General features: G+C 40.4%; 1 protein-coding gene across 1 annotated transcript; it reads right to left on the bottom strand.

Annotated features, from left to right (window-relative positions):
- Positions 1–8,190: 8,190 nt before the first annotated feature.
- Positions 8,191–14,034, bottom strand: LOC114471452 (heparan-sulfate 6-O-sulfotransferase 2-like). The gene is given in 6 exon segments (XM_028460275.1): positions 8,191–8,395; positions 8,398–9,042; positions 9,045–9,091; positions 13,437–13,666; positions 13,668–13,790; positions 13,792–14,034. Coding segments are annotated over 6 exon segments (1,389 nt in total). The 5' UTR covers positions 14,011–14,034; the 3' UTR covers positions 8,191–8,270.
- Between the last annotated feature and the right edge of the window lie 574 nt (positions 14,035–14,608).

Raw genomic sequence — 14,608 nt, 5'->3', positions numbered from 1 at the left:
TAATAATAATAGTAGTATAAAAATAATAATAATAATAAGATAATAGTGCGGTAGTGCATTGATGAGTAGTGCAGGAGAACATTTAAATTAAATAGTATGTACATGAACATTCTCAGTGACAGGTTGATCCAGGGTCGTTATGTTTAGTTCCAGGGTTATTTCACAGAACCAGGTCTGACACTCTTTGACTGTTTTGTGTTGATCAAAGTAACAGCCTGGGGAAAGAAACTGTTTTTATGGCGGGTTGTTTTGGCGTACAGTGATCTGTAGCGTCTGCCGGAGGGGAGGAGTTTAAACAGATTGTGTGCAGGGTGTGAGGGGTCTGCAGTGATGTTACCTGCCCGTTTCCTGACCCTGGACAGGTATAAGTCTTGGATGGAGGGCAGATCAACACCAATGATCTTTTCTGCAGTCCTGATTATCCTTTGTAGTCTGTGTTTGTCTAGTTTGGTTGTAGATCCAAACCAGACAGTGATGGAGGTGCACAGAACAGACTGAATGACGGAGGTGTAGAACATTATCAGCAGCTTGGGGGCAGGTTGAACTTCCTCAGCTGACGCAGGAAGTACATCCTCTGCTGTGCCTTTTTCCTGGTTGTGTCTATGTGGGAGGACCACTTCAGGTCCTGTGAGATTGTGGATCCCAGGAACCTGAAGGAGTCCACGGAAGCCACTTTTCTATTCAAAATGGTAAGGGGGGGGGATTTCTTCTGAAGTCCACTGTCATCTCCACAGTCTTGAACGGGTTCAGTTCCAGATGGTTCTGACTGCACCAAAGAGCCAGCTGTTCCACCTCCCGTCTGAAGGCAGACTCGTCCCCATCCCGGATGAGACCGATGACGGTGGTGTCGTCTGCAAACTTCAGGAGTTTCACAGAGGGGTCCCCTGAGGTGCAGTCATTGGTGTAGAGGGAGAATAGCAGTGGGGAGAGAACACACCCCTGAGGGGCGCCAGTGCTGAGTGACCGGGTGCTGGATGTGATGCTTCCCAGCCTTACTTGCTGCTTCCTGTCAGTCAGGAAGTTGGTGATCCACTGACAGGTGGAGGCCGGCACTGTGAGCTGGGTGAGTTTCTGGTGAAGGATGTCCGGGATGATGGTGTTGAACGCAGAGCTGAAATCCACAAACAGGATCCTAGCGTAGGTCCCTGGGAGTCGAGGTGATGCAGGATGTAGTTCAGTCCCATGTTGACTGCATCCTCGACAGACCTGTTTGCCCGATAGGCAAACTGTAGGGGGTCCAGCAGGGGTCCTGTGATGTCCTTCAGGTGGCTCAGTACCAGCCACTCAAAGGACTTCATGACTACGGACGTCAGAGCAATGGGTCGATAGTCATTGAGTCCTGTGATGGCAGGTTTCTTAGGGACTGGGATGATGCTGGAGCTTTTGAAGCAGGAGGGTACTTCACACAGCTCCAGTGATGTATTGAAGATCCTTGTGAAGATGGGGGCCAGCTGCTCAGCACAGGCTTTCAGGCAGGAGGGAGATACTCCGTCTGGTCCTGGAGCCTTTTTGATCTTTTGTTTCTTGAATAGCTGGCACACATCTCTTTCATTGATCTTCAGGGCAGGTGGGGGGACAGAGGGTGAGGTAGGGGGAGCAGGAAGGGCAGAGTCCAGGTGATGGGCTGATTCTAATGAGCTGGGGGGTGGGGTGTGAAAACCTGCAGTAGAAACTATTCAGGTCTTTAGCCAGTCTTTTGTTTCGTGCAGGGTGGGGGGAGGGTTTCTTGTAGTTGGTAACCTCACGCAGGCCTTTCCACACTTCTGAAGGATCTTTGTTTGAGAAGCTTTGTTTTAGCTTCTCAGTGTACCTCTTGGCTACTCTGATCTCCTTGGTTAGTGTGTACTTAGCCTGCTTAAACAGGTCCCAGTCCCCACTCATGTAGGCTTCCTCCTTAGCCTGACGCAGCATCCTAAGTTGAGGTGTGAATCAGGGTTTGTTGATGTTGTATGTGCAGAAAGTCTTGGTCTGCACACACATGTTCTCACAGAAGCTGATGTAAGATGTCACAGTGTCAGTCAGTTCATCGAGGTTGTCTGATGCAGCTTCAAAAACACTCCAATCAGTGCAGTCAAAGCAGTCCTGTAACTCCTGCTTTGACTCCTCTGTCCACCTCTTAACAGTCCTTACTACAGGTTTAGCAGATTTAAACTTCTGCCTGTAGGTCAGGATGAGGTGAATCAGACAGTGATCAGAGAGCCCCAAAGCTGCACGGGGAACAGAGTGATATGAATCCTTTATTGCAGTGTAGCAGTGGTCCAGTGTGTTAGCACCCCTGGTGGGGCACTTTATATGTTGTCTGTATTTAGGGAGTTCGTGGGTTAGATTTGCTCTGTTAAAATCCCCGAGAATGATTAGCAAAGAGTCAGGATGTTTTTTCTTCACGTCTGCTATCTGGTCAGCCAGGTGCTGTAACGCCTCTGTTACAAGCCTGAGGTGGGATGTAAACACCGACCATGACAAACGAGGAGAACTCCCGTGGAGAATAAAATGGTTTACAGTTTATAAAAAACTCTCCAGATTAGGGCTACACGTCTGCTTCAACACTGTGACATCTGTACACCAACCTTTGTTAATGTAAAAGCATATTCCGCCTCCCCTCGTATTCCCACAGAGCTCTTTTACGCGGTCCGCTCTGAGGAGCTGAAAGTCCGGTAGATGTAGAGAGATGTCCGGGATGAGTTCACTGAGCCAGGTTTCAGTAAAACACAGGGCGGCGGATCTGCAAAAGTCCATGTTTCTGGTGTTTAGGAGCAGCAGTTCATCCATTTTATTTGCCAGAGAGCGGACATTCACCAGGTGAATGGATGGAAGCGCAGTGCGTAATCCCCGCTGCCTCAGTTTAATGAGAGCGCCTGCTCGTTTACCCCGTCCCGTTGCGTCTGCGTCTGCGGCGTCTCCTGCAAATTCCATAGAGAGCTGCTGCTCCTCTGGTGAGAATCTCTGCATAACTTTCTGGTTCAATGAGAACCGGTGAAAAAAGAGGACTGTCCTACGTGTAATAGTTCTTCTCTGGTGAAAGAGACCAGAGAAGGGAAGCAAGAAACTACAAAAATAAAGAAAAACGCAACAACTACAAGAGAGCGCAGTACCGAGGCAACCATCGCGGCGCCATCTTGGTAATAATGTAATGTCATATGCAGTTTAGCCCTACAAGGGAATTCTTCTCAGAATTTTACCCATCCTGTTGAGGAGTAATGTATAATGGAAAAAAACAACAATAAGAAAACATCTTATTCAGAATTATCACTTGTTTGATTCATCTAATAATTGAACCTACTGGCATTTTAGTAATAAACCTATTTCTTCTTTGTTTTAGAAAAACAAGTTGACCAAACATTTAAGTAAATTTGTTTTGTTGCTGTTTTTATCCTGCAATATGAGCCAATGCAACGACATTTCATTGTTATCTGTACTGTATAGTTCAAGTTTGAATGAAGTTTGAATAAAGAAGTCTGTCTTAATTGAACGTATCGCAGTAATACAGCATATTGATCACCCTGAAACTGTGAAATACAACTCACTACAACTTGGCGCTATAATTGCAAAAACATTTTGGCCTTTAACTTTCACAATTAATTCACATCTTCATAAAATTCATATCACTTGTTCCCATATAGAGTCGCATCTCTGACGTAGGCCACGCCCACTCCACAACACACTGCTCTTTTTAAGTCACTACATATCAAAAACCTACTTTTTCAAATTACTCCTTGGGGTTTTGTTTAATCGGCATGAAACTTGGCGCGGTAGAGTCTTCAGTTGGACTTGATCTAAAGTTGATAAAATAATTTTGTTGGCTCAAAATATGCACGAATAATTACTGAGTAAATTTTTCTAGCTAGCATTAAAAATGCATAACTGTTGCATATCTCGGTCAGAATAAATGCTAACAACACCAAATCTGAGATCCTTGGTTGGCATGTGACTGTGAGGAAATGCACCAAATTGAATGATGGGCCACTAGGGGCGCTACAAATAACGAATATTTGTATCTCTTAAATGGCACAACATATAGACAAATTTGGAGGGTATGATCTTGGGTCCCTCCTGAGGCGATATCTCAAAGTTATTCGCAAATTGGTCAAAGTGGGCGTGGCTAATGACATCATAACATATAAATAAACAAACCTTTAATTCAGCAGAAGCAATATGTTGAGGGCTGTGAAATTTACGGGGTAACCATAGAAGAGCACACAGATCACCCATACCAAAAAGTGCACCACTAGGTGGCGCTAAAATGGGTGCAAACACATTTTGGCCTGTAACTTTCACACTTTAATCACATCTTCCAAAACTTAATATCCACCTGTTCACAGCAAATGGCACGTTGGCCTGTGTCCTGACACTCGCCACGAGCCCGTCATCCTTCATGACGTACTTCCACGGGCTCAGCGAAACCCGGGGGTCGAGTCGCGCGGGAAGGCTTGGCCCCCTTTCATAACTGCTTGCAGTTCTAGTTTATATTTGTATTGAGTTATCATGCAACGCCCATTCCTGGATGAATGGTACCCCCCACGTAATGACTGAAGAAAGCTGGAGATAGGCACCAGCATCAGACCCCACAACCCTGAAATAAAGCAAGCGGGTCAGAAAATGGTCATCATTATTATCCTGCAGTAGCAGCTACAGGAATCCGATAAGTTTAATAATGGTTGTCAAATAATAGCTATTACAACTTCAGATATCAATAACAGTTTATTAAAATTGAACTTTGAGTTTAATGACATCATGTCATATTCTCATTATAAGACATATGTTTTGTGTAGGTCAGCTTCTATATCTGCAGCTCCATGACTTGAGTGGGCGTTTCCAAACTTATGGAGTGACTTGTATATGTCTATGACTTTAATGAAAAGCAATTTGGCAATCTTAAGATACAAGAGCAATAAAGGGGATGAAGCGGGTATCAAACCAACAACCCACTGATTGGTCGCTCTGCTCAGCCATCTGAGCTACAGCTGCCCTTAGAAAACCATGAAAACACAAATATTAGTACATTGGGTTATCTGTGAGCCCATATATCAATGGGGAATATTATTATTATTATATTATAAAAAAAAATTTTTTTAAATTACAGCTCCCCCTGTTGGTGTTTCAGTGTTTTGTAAATGTATCAAACCTTTTTTTCATGCACCAAATCCAGGCAAGAAATGAACACATGGATGCAGCCTTGGCTGCTTTACATTGGATTAGACTCAGGCTGAATCAGCTGACCTAAATTTAGCATTCACAATGCACTTTTAGAATTGTTCCACTTTTGTGAAGCACTTTGTGGCTTCTGTCTGTGAAAGGTGCTATACAAATTACTTACTTACTTGTTTTTGATGAAAAGTAACTTACATTGAGGAGCCAATTTAATCTGGAACAAGCAAAGGTAAATTACGTCCTCCCCCATTTTCTACAAACATCCACACACACCTGCTGCCTCTTCTCTGTATATGAGGCTTTATGAGGTTTTTGTGCTTGACTCATACTTACATCATCAGAGGTGTGAATTGCACCCCAAAAGGTATAATAAATGTGAAACACACCCTTTAGTCACGTCACTGTACATGTTTTTTCTTAAATGAATATTAATATTAAGTCCAGACTTGTAAAGTTTTAGACAACATTGGCGATGTTAGTGAGCGTTTAAGATAGCCTGTGCTTTGGCCTGCTTAGGCCAGTGTGACAAGAACCAGGAGAGATTCTGTAATCAAATATCAATTACATCCAATCTTCTGCCCATATTTATGCTATTTTATTTAATTCTCTTTGATTTATTTTATCTCCATCATTGCATTGCTTTTTGCAAATGTAGTAGTTCTTGTTCTATTCTATAAAATTCTGTGTTGTTTGCACATTGTGTTCTTTGGTTTTAGGATTTTTGTTACTGACTAGTAAAACCAAACAGGGAAGTAGAAATTTACTTTTGCACTGAAACTTTTACATTTTATTTTAACTTTTGTTTGCACTGTTTTGCATTGCTTTTGGATTTTGCCCCACTGTTGTTGTTGTTGCCTCAGAACATTTGTACGGAAGCATAGAGCTGCCACACGGGAAAATATTTTGGATCACTATATTGTATGAACATAATATTTATAATGTACAAACATGATAGTATATTGTACAAACAATATACTTATATTGTACAACATAATATTATATTGTATAAGTATATTGTTTGTAATATAATATCATGTTTGTACAGTATAATTATATTGTTATTGGCAAGGGCACCAAAAGACCTAAAGCCGGCACTGCCCCTAGGGGTACACAAACTGTCATAGCTGGTACGTTAATAAAAATTAAAAACAGCGTGACAACATTGGAAACTAGAATATAAATCTATCAGCAGTCAGGAGCCTCCATGCATTGCCACTAATTACACATTGGCCTATATAAGTGGTAGTGACAGAAAAAATGCTAATCTGACAGGAGCTACATTGCTTAGCACTAGCCAAACATGCTCAATGCCCTTTGCCACCATGTACTTGTGTGAAAGTGGATTTTCAGCTTTGATAAGCATGAAAAAAAATAGAGAACAAGACTTTGCATGGAGAATGATTTAAGACTCAAACTCTCTCAAATTCATCCAAAAATTGCAGAGTTCTGTGCATCCTCTCAACCTCACCATTCTCACTAATAGAGATGGGATCATGGCCAATTTCCTGAATAGATTTGATTCCTATTGATTAGGTTTTGAATCAATTATTCATGATTCGATTTTGATTCAGTAAAGATTGATTGATTTTTCAAATTTTACTTGACTATAGATGAGATGGTTCCAAACTTCTGACATAAGTTGAGGCGGCTTAGCCAGCAGAGCTTTGTCTGATCCACCATATTTGCACTGAATGTAGGGCTGCACGATTATGGCCAAAATGATAATCACGATTATTTTCAACAATACTGTAATCACAATTATTTATATTGGTTAAAATAAAAAGTTTTATTACACTACCTTAAAAAAACAGTATGTGTACAGTTCACAGTGCAAAATTCAGTTTTAAATAAGAATTATAATTTTTAAAAATGAACCCAGGGTACCAAAGGCTAACTGAATGAATACACTATTACAGAGTGCAGAGCCTGTATTATAAATGTTAATATTGTAGATGATCAGGTTTATTTAATCATGGCAACCAAAATCCTGATCACAATTCAAATTTGATTAATTGAGCAGCCCTAACTGAATGCGCTCTCGCATTGCACAGGCACAGTAGTCAACATTGCTAATGCCAGCCTATAGCACAAGACTACTGAGGTGAGTAAAAAAAATCTTAATTCAGCACCTACGAAGTGATTTAGGAAAATTTCAATAAAACTGATTCAAGATCGATTAAATATTTTTTTTTCCCTCTGCTCTACTCATTTAAGTTGTAGGGAGTTGTATTTCCCAACTTCAACGTGATGAATATGGTGTATTACTGCTATATGTTCAATCAACAAATGTTTGGTAATTTTTTTTTTCTCCAAAAAAAAAAAAAAAAAGATTGCTTCTTACTAAAAATGCCATTAGGCTAATTATTAAAATAAATCTAATAATTCTGAATAAAATGTTTTTGTGTGCTTGCAGATTATTATTCCTCAACAGGATACGTAAAATTCAGCGACAAATTTGATCTACATTGTATCTGACATTACATTATAATGTTTTTTAAGTGTTTAGGATTAGGGAGTACATAACTTCAGGGTAAATGTCTGAAGGGGTACGGGACTGGGAACAGTTTGGGAACCACTGCTGTAAACTTGAGTTGCATGTTCACACAGAGCCAAACAAAGACCAAGAAGTGTAAAACCATTTAATTATTAAAAAAAAAACAACAACTGATAAACTTAGTGTTTTGTGCTGTTATCAGTCAATGCTACTCTATGAGGTATCTATGAAAGTCATTCTCCTTAAAGACATTTAAAAATGCATGTACATTTTAAAGTGTGCACATTTCAGACATGTTTTGGCAAACATTTAGATCATCAATAAACATAATAGTGTTGTTTTAAATAGAAAACAGCTTCTTTTCTTTTTTTTTTAACATAAAAAACAAATCCAACGTTTTGTTCCAATGACACAACACTCGTGTTTAGATGTGTTCCAGATGCCAGCGCACCCAATAAAGAGGTCAGTTGTGGCAAAGCAATTAAATTAGAATAAATTAATTATTCATTTCATTTAAAACTAAAAATATGAAAGGCTGGCTTTAAAAGAAAATAATCTGATGAAACAGACAAGGCTGAAGTTGGCACACCTCAAATTAAGACACTTTTCTGTCCTTCACTCACTGTTACTACCACTGCTCGACATTGTCCAAATAGTCGTCCATGGTCAGATTCTCTTCCAGATCCCACCAGTCTGGGAGCAGCATGTCAGTATTGTCTCCGTCCTCAGCAGTTTCCTGCTGCAGCTCCATTCTGCTGCACGGCTGTGTGTGGCGTGTGGCGTCTCCGTGGGTTTCAGCTGCCGACCCTGCGTCACACCGACCCTGCCACGCAGGCGCCTCCTCTCCTGCTGACGGCGCTCTCTGGCCTGCCGCCGCTCCTGCTGCCTCGCCACCTGGAAGCGCTGCAGGAAAAGGTCGCGGGCGTACTCGTACAGCTGCACGTCCCATTTGTTCAGTTGAAGGATGGTGTGTTGCGTTTGGGGAGGGACGTCCACGCTGGCGGCGCGTGTGCCGTTGAGTTGCGTGAAGGGTGCAATGAACTCTAAGTTGAACGTTCGCTCAAACAGGTACTGGGTTTTACGCTGGTACTCCGTGAGGCCGAAGAAGGCCATGCCTCTCAGGTTGCGTTTGGCGCTCTCCAATAGGACGGCCCACCGCTCGTCCTCGCTCATGGTGGAGACATTGTAGCAGCCCACCAGGCTGAGGTCGGCCAGCATGCGGGTCTGCCGGTTGTTTGCCAGGTTGTATTGACAGTCAATAAACTCCTGGAGGGAGCAACCCGACCAGTCGTCTCCTGGGTAACAGTTGGGCAGTTCTGAGAGGGTTGGTGAGCGTCCTTCACACACGTGTAAAGAGGCCTTCCAGGTCGCCCCCCGCTGGACGTGACGCCACTCACTCAGTAGCGGGACAAGGGGTCTCTTAGGATGGTAATGTAATAATAGTTCCTCCTGGATATAAACAGAAAACTTTAAGTCAGTCAAAGTAGGAATGGGCAATATACTGTATATCCAGTTTTCTATTTTGGCAAAATAGATAATGACTATCGCCTACGACTGGGTGATATGGGCCAAAATTCATACCTCAATATTTTTTCTTAAAATGGCAATATACGATATAAATCTTGATTATTTTTTTTTAACTCATTAAAGTCTGATCAGAAAGACAATTCTTGGTTAAATATGCTGATGAAAAATGCCACACAGGTACATTTATTAACAGACAGCTGCACAATATGTACCACTTTTGGCTTTTTTGCCTCTAATGCTGCATTCACACCAATGCATCTTCTGCGGCACCAGACGCATCTGCCGCACGAAACGTACCGCAGGATCAAAAAATGTCCCCATTCGCATTATACGCACATCTGAAGCAAAGCCCCGCCCACCAGCGACACATCCAACTCTGTGACTTTCACTGTCTCCTCTCATAAACATAAACCACCAGTGAAAAAAGCCGGTGTGATTAGCGGCTAATGCTATCCTAACACAGTGCTGACTTTAAAGATGAAAACTACAGAGAGAACTTTTACCTGCTACTACCACCTCCTCACTGATTCTCCTCCACGCCTTATCCTTCCTAATCCGGTCCCGGTTATAAAGATCGTGTCATACAGCTCCAGGTGGTCACACACAACTTCTACTCAATGGTTGAATGGGTGAACAGACCAGTGTTTGTGTTGACGGCCTGACGTCATCATCAACAAAGACTCTGATTGGCTTTCGTCATGCGAAACAACAGCAGGAGTTCAATATTTTCAACTCTTGCGAATGTGCGTAAAATCGAGAGCACGCTCGCACAACCAACGCTCTTGACGTGTGGATCGTACCGCACACCCACACTGGAAAGATTTTGCATCTGGGACGCATCTATCCGTTGATTTTGTATGTAATCTGGACGTACGGACATTTCGTGATGCATCCGGTGTGAACGCAGCATAAAGGACAGCACATGTGAGTGAGTTCTGTAGTGTGGCTTGTTTAGGGCAGGGGTCTGCAACCTGTGGCTCTGGAGCCTCATGTGGCTCTTGACTCTTTTGCAATGGCTCCCTATAGCTTAAAAAAAAAAATAAATAAAGAGTTGTTATTTTCTTACAGAGTCTAATAATGATTAATGACATTGACACCAAATAAAATGATATAACAATCTGTTAACAATCATGATATAACAATTTGTTAACCTAAAAATAAATCATGTTGTGCAATGACTCAGCACCTTCCTACTTCACCTCCTGCAACATCTACAGATCATCAACTTTCCTGCACCTGTGGCTAACCTTGAGTCTTAAATCCTGGTAAGATAACTAAACCAATAAAAACACTATTCTGGAAGAAAATAGAGATTTTAATTGTGTGGAACAGATTCATTCAACCACCAATGTGCTGTGACTGCCGTCTAAATAAGCATGCTTTATGTGTGGCAACAAATGAGCATTTAGCATGTGTTGACTGACATAATCATGTGTTATCAAATTCAAGTTACTTTTTGTAGCCCTTCAAATACATTCATTGAAAAAAAAAAAAAAATCTTCATATAACATTTTCTTCATGTAAACTGAGATACTGTTTTGTTATTTCTTGATGTTTATTTTATTTTAAACAGGTTTTAAGTTGCCATTTACTTGATCAAAATAAAATCAAATAATAATAATAATAATACACTGTATTCTCTTTATGAGAGGACAACTTTTTTCGGCTCCGGAAAGACTTTAATCCAGGTGAGATGAAGCAAAATGGCTCTTTTGAGAGTAAAGGTTACAGACTCCTGGTGTAAGGGAAAGTCTGAGTTAGGCATTTATTTTGTTAAGTTTCCTTTTCTATTTCTATGAATTATGAAATATATATCTCAGAAATATGGAAAAATTGTAAAGGACACTGATTGACTGTACTCTAAGAATAATGTTAAATATTTATGATGTGATTTGTACTGTGATAGTATAAATGAAAACAAGTTAAAAAATATATAGATGTATCTCGACACAGGCGATATTGTCATTTTCTTATCGCCAACCAATCAATATATCTTGAATCATGATATGTTGCCCAGCTCTATCGCCTTTATGAAGATATATCTATATTTATTTTACGAGTACAGTCAATAGTCAAACAGTGTTACTCTTAACAATTTTTCCATATTTTTGAGATATATATATTTTATAGCTTATTTTGTATTAAAATACTTGTTTCAGGAGTCGCTGCTTTCCTTACTTCTCAGAACAGCATGAAAAGCTCAGTTAGACGATCACTGAGTGTGTCCTAACCCAGACCTTTCTTTAAACAAGCCACACTACAGAACTCACTCACACGTGCTGTCCCTTATAGATGAAAAAGGCAAAAGTGGCAAACATTGTGCAGCTGTTTGTTAATAAATGTGCATGTACGTCATTTTTCATCAGCAAATGTAACATAAAATTGTCTTTTTGATGAGACTTTAGAGTTTAAATGATCTAGATTTAAATCATATATTGCCATTTTGAGAAAAAAATATTGAGATATGAGTTTTGGGTCCAATATCGTCCAGCCCTAAGTCAAAGCATGTCTCTTGTCGTCATAACATGGTTAAATAATTCTGAGACACAGAAATAAATATTCTTTTGTCATTCATCCTGCAATAGTTTATACTCATGAAATGTTCTATTATAATTTGAGGAAAATTAAAGGTATTGTAAGATTTCGTTTTTTTCAACAGTAAAAATAAAAAAAAACGCGATATAAGCACCGGGAAAACCATGAGCTCCTGCAATATTGTTGAGTTTCATTTACACAACATGGTCGAATTGAATGATCCAAAAGGCTTGATTTGACCATGGGCCTTGAGTTGACACTTATGCACTTGTTTATGCTCAATGTTTTAAAAATATGTTGCACTACCTACTAATTGCCACATGTGGGAGCACTGTAAGTGCTGGCAAATATTTGTGGAGTTTAATTGTAAGTGTGCATTTGGAGGGGCTGAAAGATCTACAACTGAATTAAGGTGCTAATCTACACAATCATTCATGTTTTCTTTCTCATGTGGGCCAAATTTAGCCCCCGTGCCTTAAGTTTGATTTTTTTGAAGATTTTTTTAAAAGGGTGTCATGATGGTGAGCATATATTATGCTGTGGTTCTAGTTTTCACAGTGGCAGAAACTGTCAGTAGTACTTTAAAAAGGACTTAAGTTTCATCATATGTTTTGTATTTAGTTTGATACTTACAAAACTCAGAGTGAAAAGTAAGGGTGTCTCGATCGATATTGGTCCGACATCAGTCTGAAAATGAATAGTGGATATCAAATTCAAATGTCCCATTTTTAATTTATTTATTGCAATTCATTTTTTATTTATTTTATTCAATTGTAGAATAATGTAGATGTTATGTTGAAGGTTAAAATGTATGTAACCAATTGATTAATAATAAATGTGTCAGTTTTTCTCATACCTACTGCTGCTGACTATTGTTCTCTGAGTAACATCACTTGATCAAGCCTTTTCTAACATTCTACATTACAAATAAGTAGTTATTACTTATATATATATATAGATATAAGTAAGTATGATTCATGCTGATATCGTATCAAATCAATATCGGCAGATATGCAAGGCTGCAATATCGATATCATATCAGAATGAAAAGTTGTATAGGGACATCCCGAGTTAAAAGTCTAATTAACTTTAATTTAATAAATGAATAAACTAATTCATATTTTTTTTCTCCTCTCCTAATATCATATCAATCGCTTGAAACCAATATCGTTTAATCACATCATATTGTGAACCATTTTTCTAAACCTACTTCAATAACATTAATGTAGGCTGTACAGATTATTCACTTTAAAGAAGTCCAATGTATCAGGATGTTGATGTTAGCAATTCTACATGATTTAACAAAAGTCCTTTGTCCCTTCTAGTGGTTCTCAATTTTTTTTGGCTCAAGTAAGTACCCACTTTTTCTTACTTTTGAACGTAAGTACCCCCCTTTGAAACTAAATATTTAGCACTTAACATTTAGCATTTACAGTTTACATTTAATATTTAGATTTAACATTTAGATTTAATGACATATGTCAATGACATACGTGTACAAGAAAATAAAATAGCACAAATTTCACAAATATTGCTGTAATTCTGGTCAAAAGTAACATAAAATAAATTGTAATAAGTTACGCAAACGTGGTTTGTTGCTGTTTATTTTAGAATGTGCAACTTTACAATCAGCGCCCAAAATGTAGTGACAGCAGCGATGATTGATTGGTTGGATGTTCACTTTAGGGTCCTGACCCACATGTTGATTGAGGACCTAAACAGTCTCACCTACCTCGGCAGGTTCTTTGCAACCTCTTGTGAGTCCATGCGGGTCGGGACACAGCTGGTGAGCTCTGTCCAGTCTGCATGGAGTCCACAACTCCAGCCAGTGGAGAACCGGGAGAAGAGCCACGTCTCCTTCTTACCGGGTCGGAGGCAGGTGCACTTTTTCTGGCCCGCGTGGCACTCACAGGGCCGCTCGAGCTGGATGTTCCTCACCAGGTGACGACCGAACGTGGTACCCGCCTGTTTTCTGAATGTGCAGGAAAACGATCACATCGTCCCCTTTGATGTTAAAGTCTACGACCCGGTTCAAGTCCGCCTTGGTGAAGTTAAATCGGGGGACGAAGCGGGCCAGAGCCCTGTCCCTCTGCGATGTACGGGTCTCTTTGGAGCCCGTCCTGGGGGTCGGTACCCAGGTATCCCGGGCCAGCCTTTCTGCCGACGGCTAACCAGGAGCCCAGCTGGTGCAGCATGTAGCATTCAGACTTGCTGGGACACGCATACTGGATCATAAGCACCCCAAACAGCAACACCATGAGCAGGACGATTATGAGTCGATGGTGGCCGCCGGATCTTTCATCCATGTTCGCGGAGCTGACAGAGACACATCACCCAGGCGTTGCAGAGCCCAGCACGGCCCGGAGGACCACGGACCCAGCGGCAAAACAACAACAATGCAGCTGTTAGCCAGGTAGCAGCTAGCAGCCACGGTACCTCCAGAGTCCCGAAATCACTCAGCAGCAGCCATAAAGATGTCTTTATGATGAAATAAACACCAGTAATGTTTCATTCAGCTGCATTGTCTGGATTAACAAAGAGATAATCCATCCTAATGCAGAAATCCGCTTTACTTCTCATCGCTGATCGATGATCTTACTACCCATCAGCCACTGCGCGACGTCATGGAGAGAGTAAAGATTACGTCACCGTGGAACGCCCCAAAAATGTTGCTTTTTACTCTACATTTCTATCGATGTCTATGGGATCAAGGTGACGATTGTAAAGTTATGAATGTTAAAATAACAGTAACTATTTGAAACATTCAACAACAAACCACATGTTAAAAAAAAAACCGTTATGTGATTTTTTTTTGTTACTTTTGACGAGATTTACAGCAACATTTGTGAAATTGTAATATTTACTTTTCTCCTTAAAACATGTCAATGTTAATCTAATTGTTAA

The sequence above is a fragment of the Gouania willdenowi genome, chromosome 10 (assembly GCF_900634775.1).
Source record: "Gouania willdenowi chromosome 10, fGouWil2.1, whole genome shotgun sequence".
NCBI classification, from domain to species: Eukaryota; Metazoa; Chordata; class Actinopteri; order Blenniiformes; family Gobiesocidae; genus Gouania; species Gouania willdenowi.
This window is presented reverse-complemented; position numbering and strand designations above follow the sequence as displayed.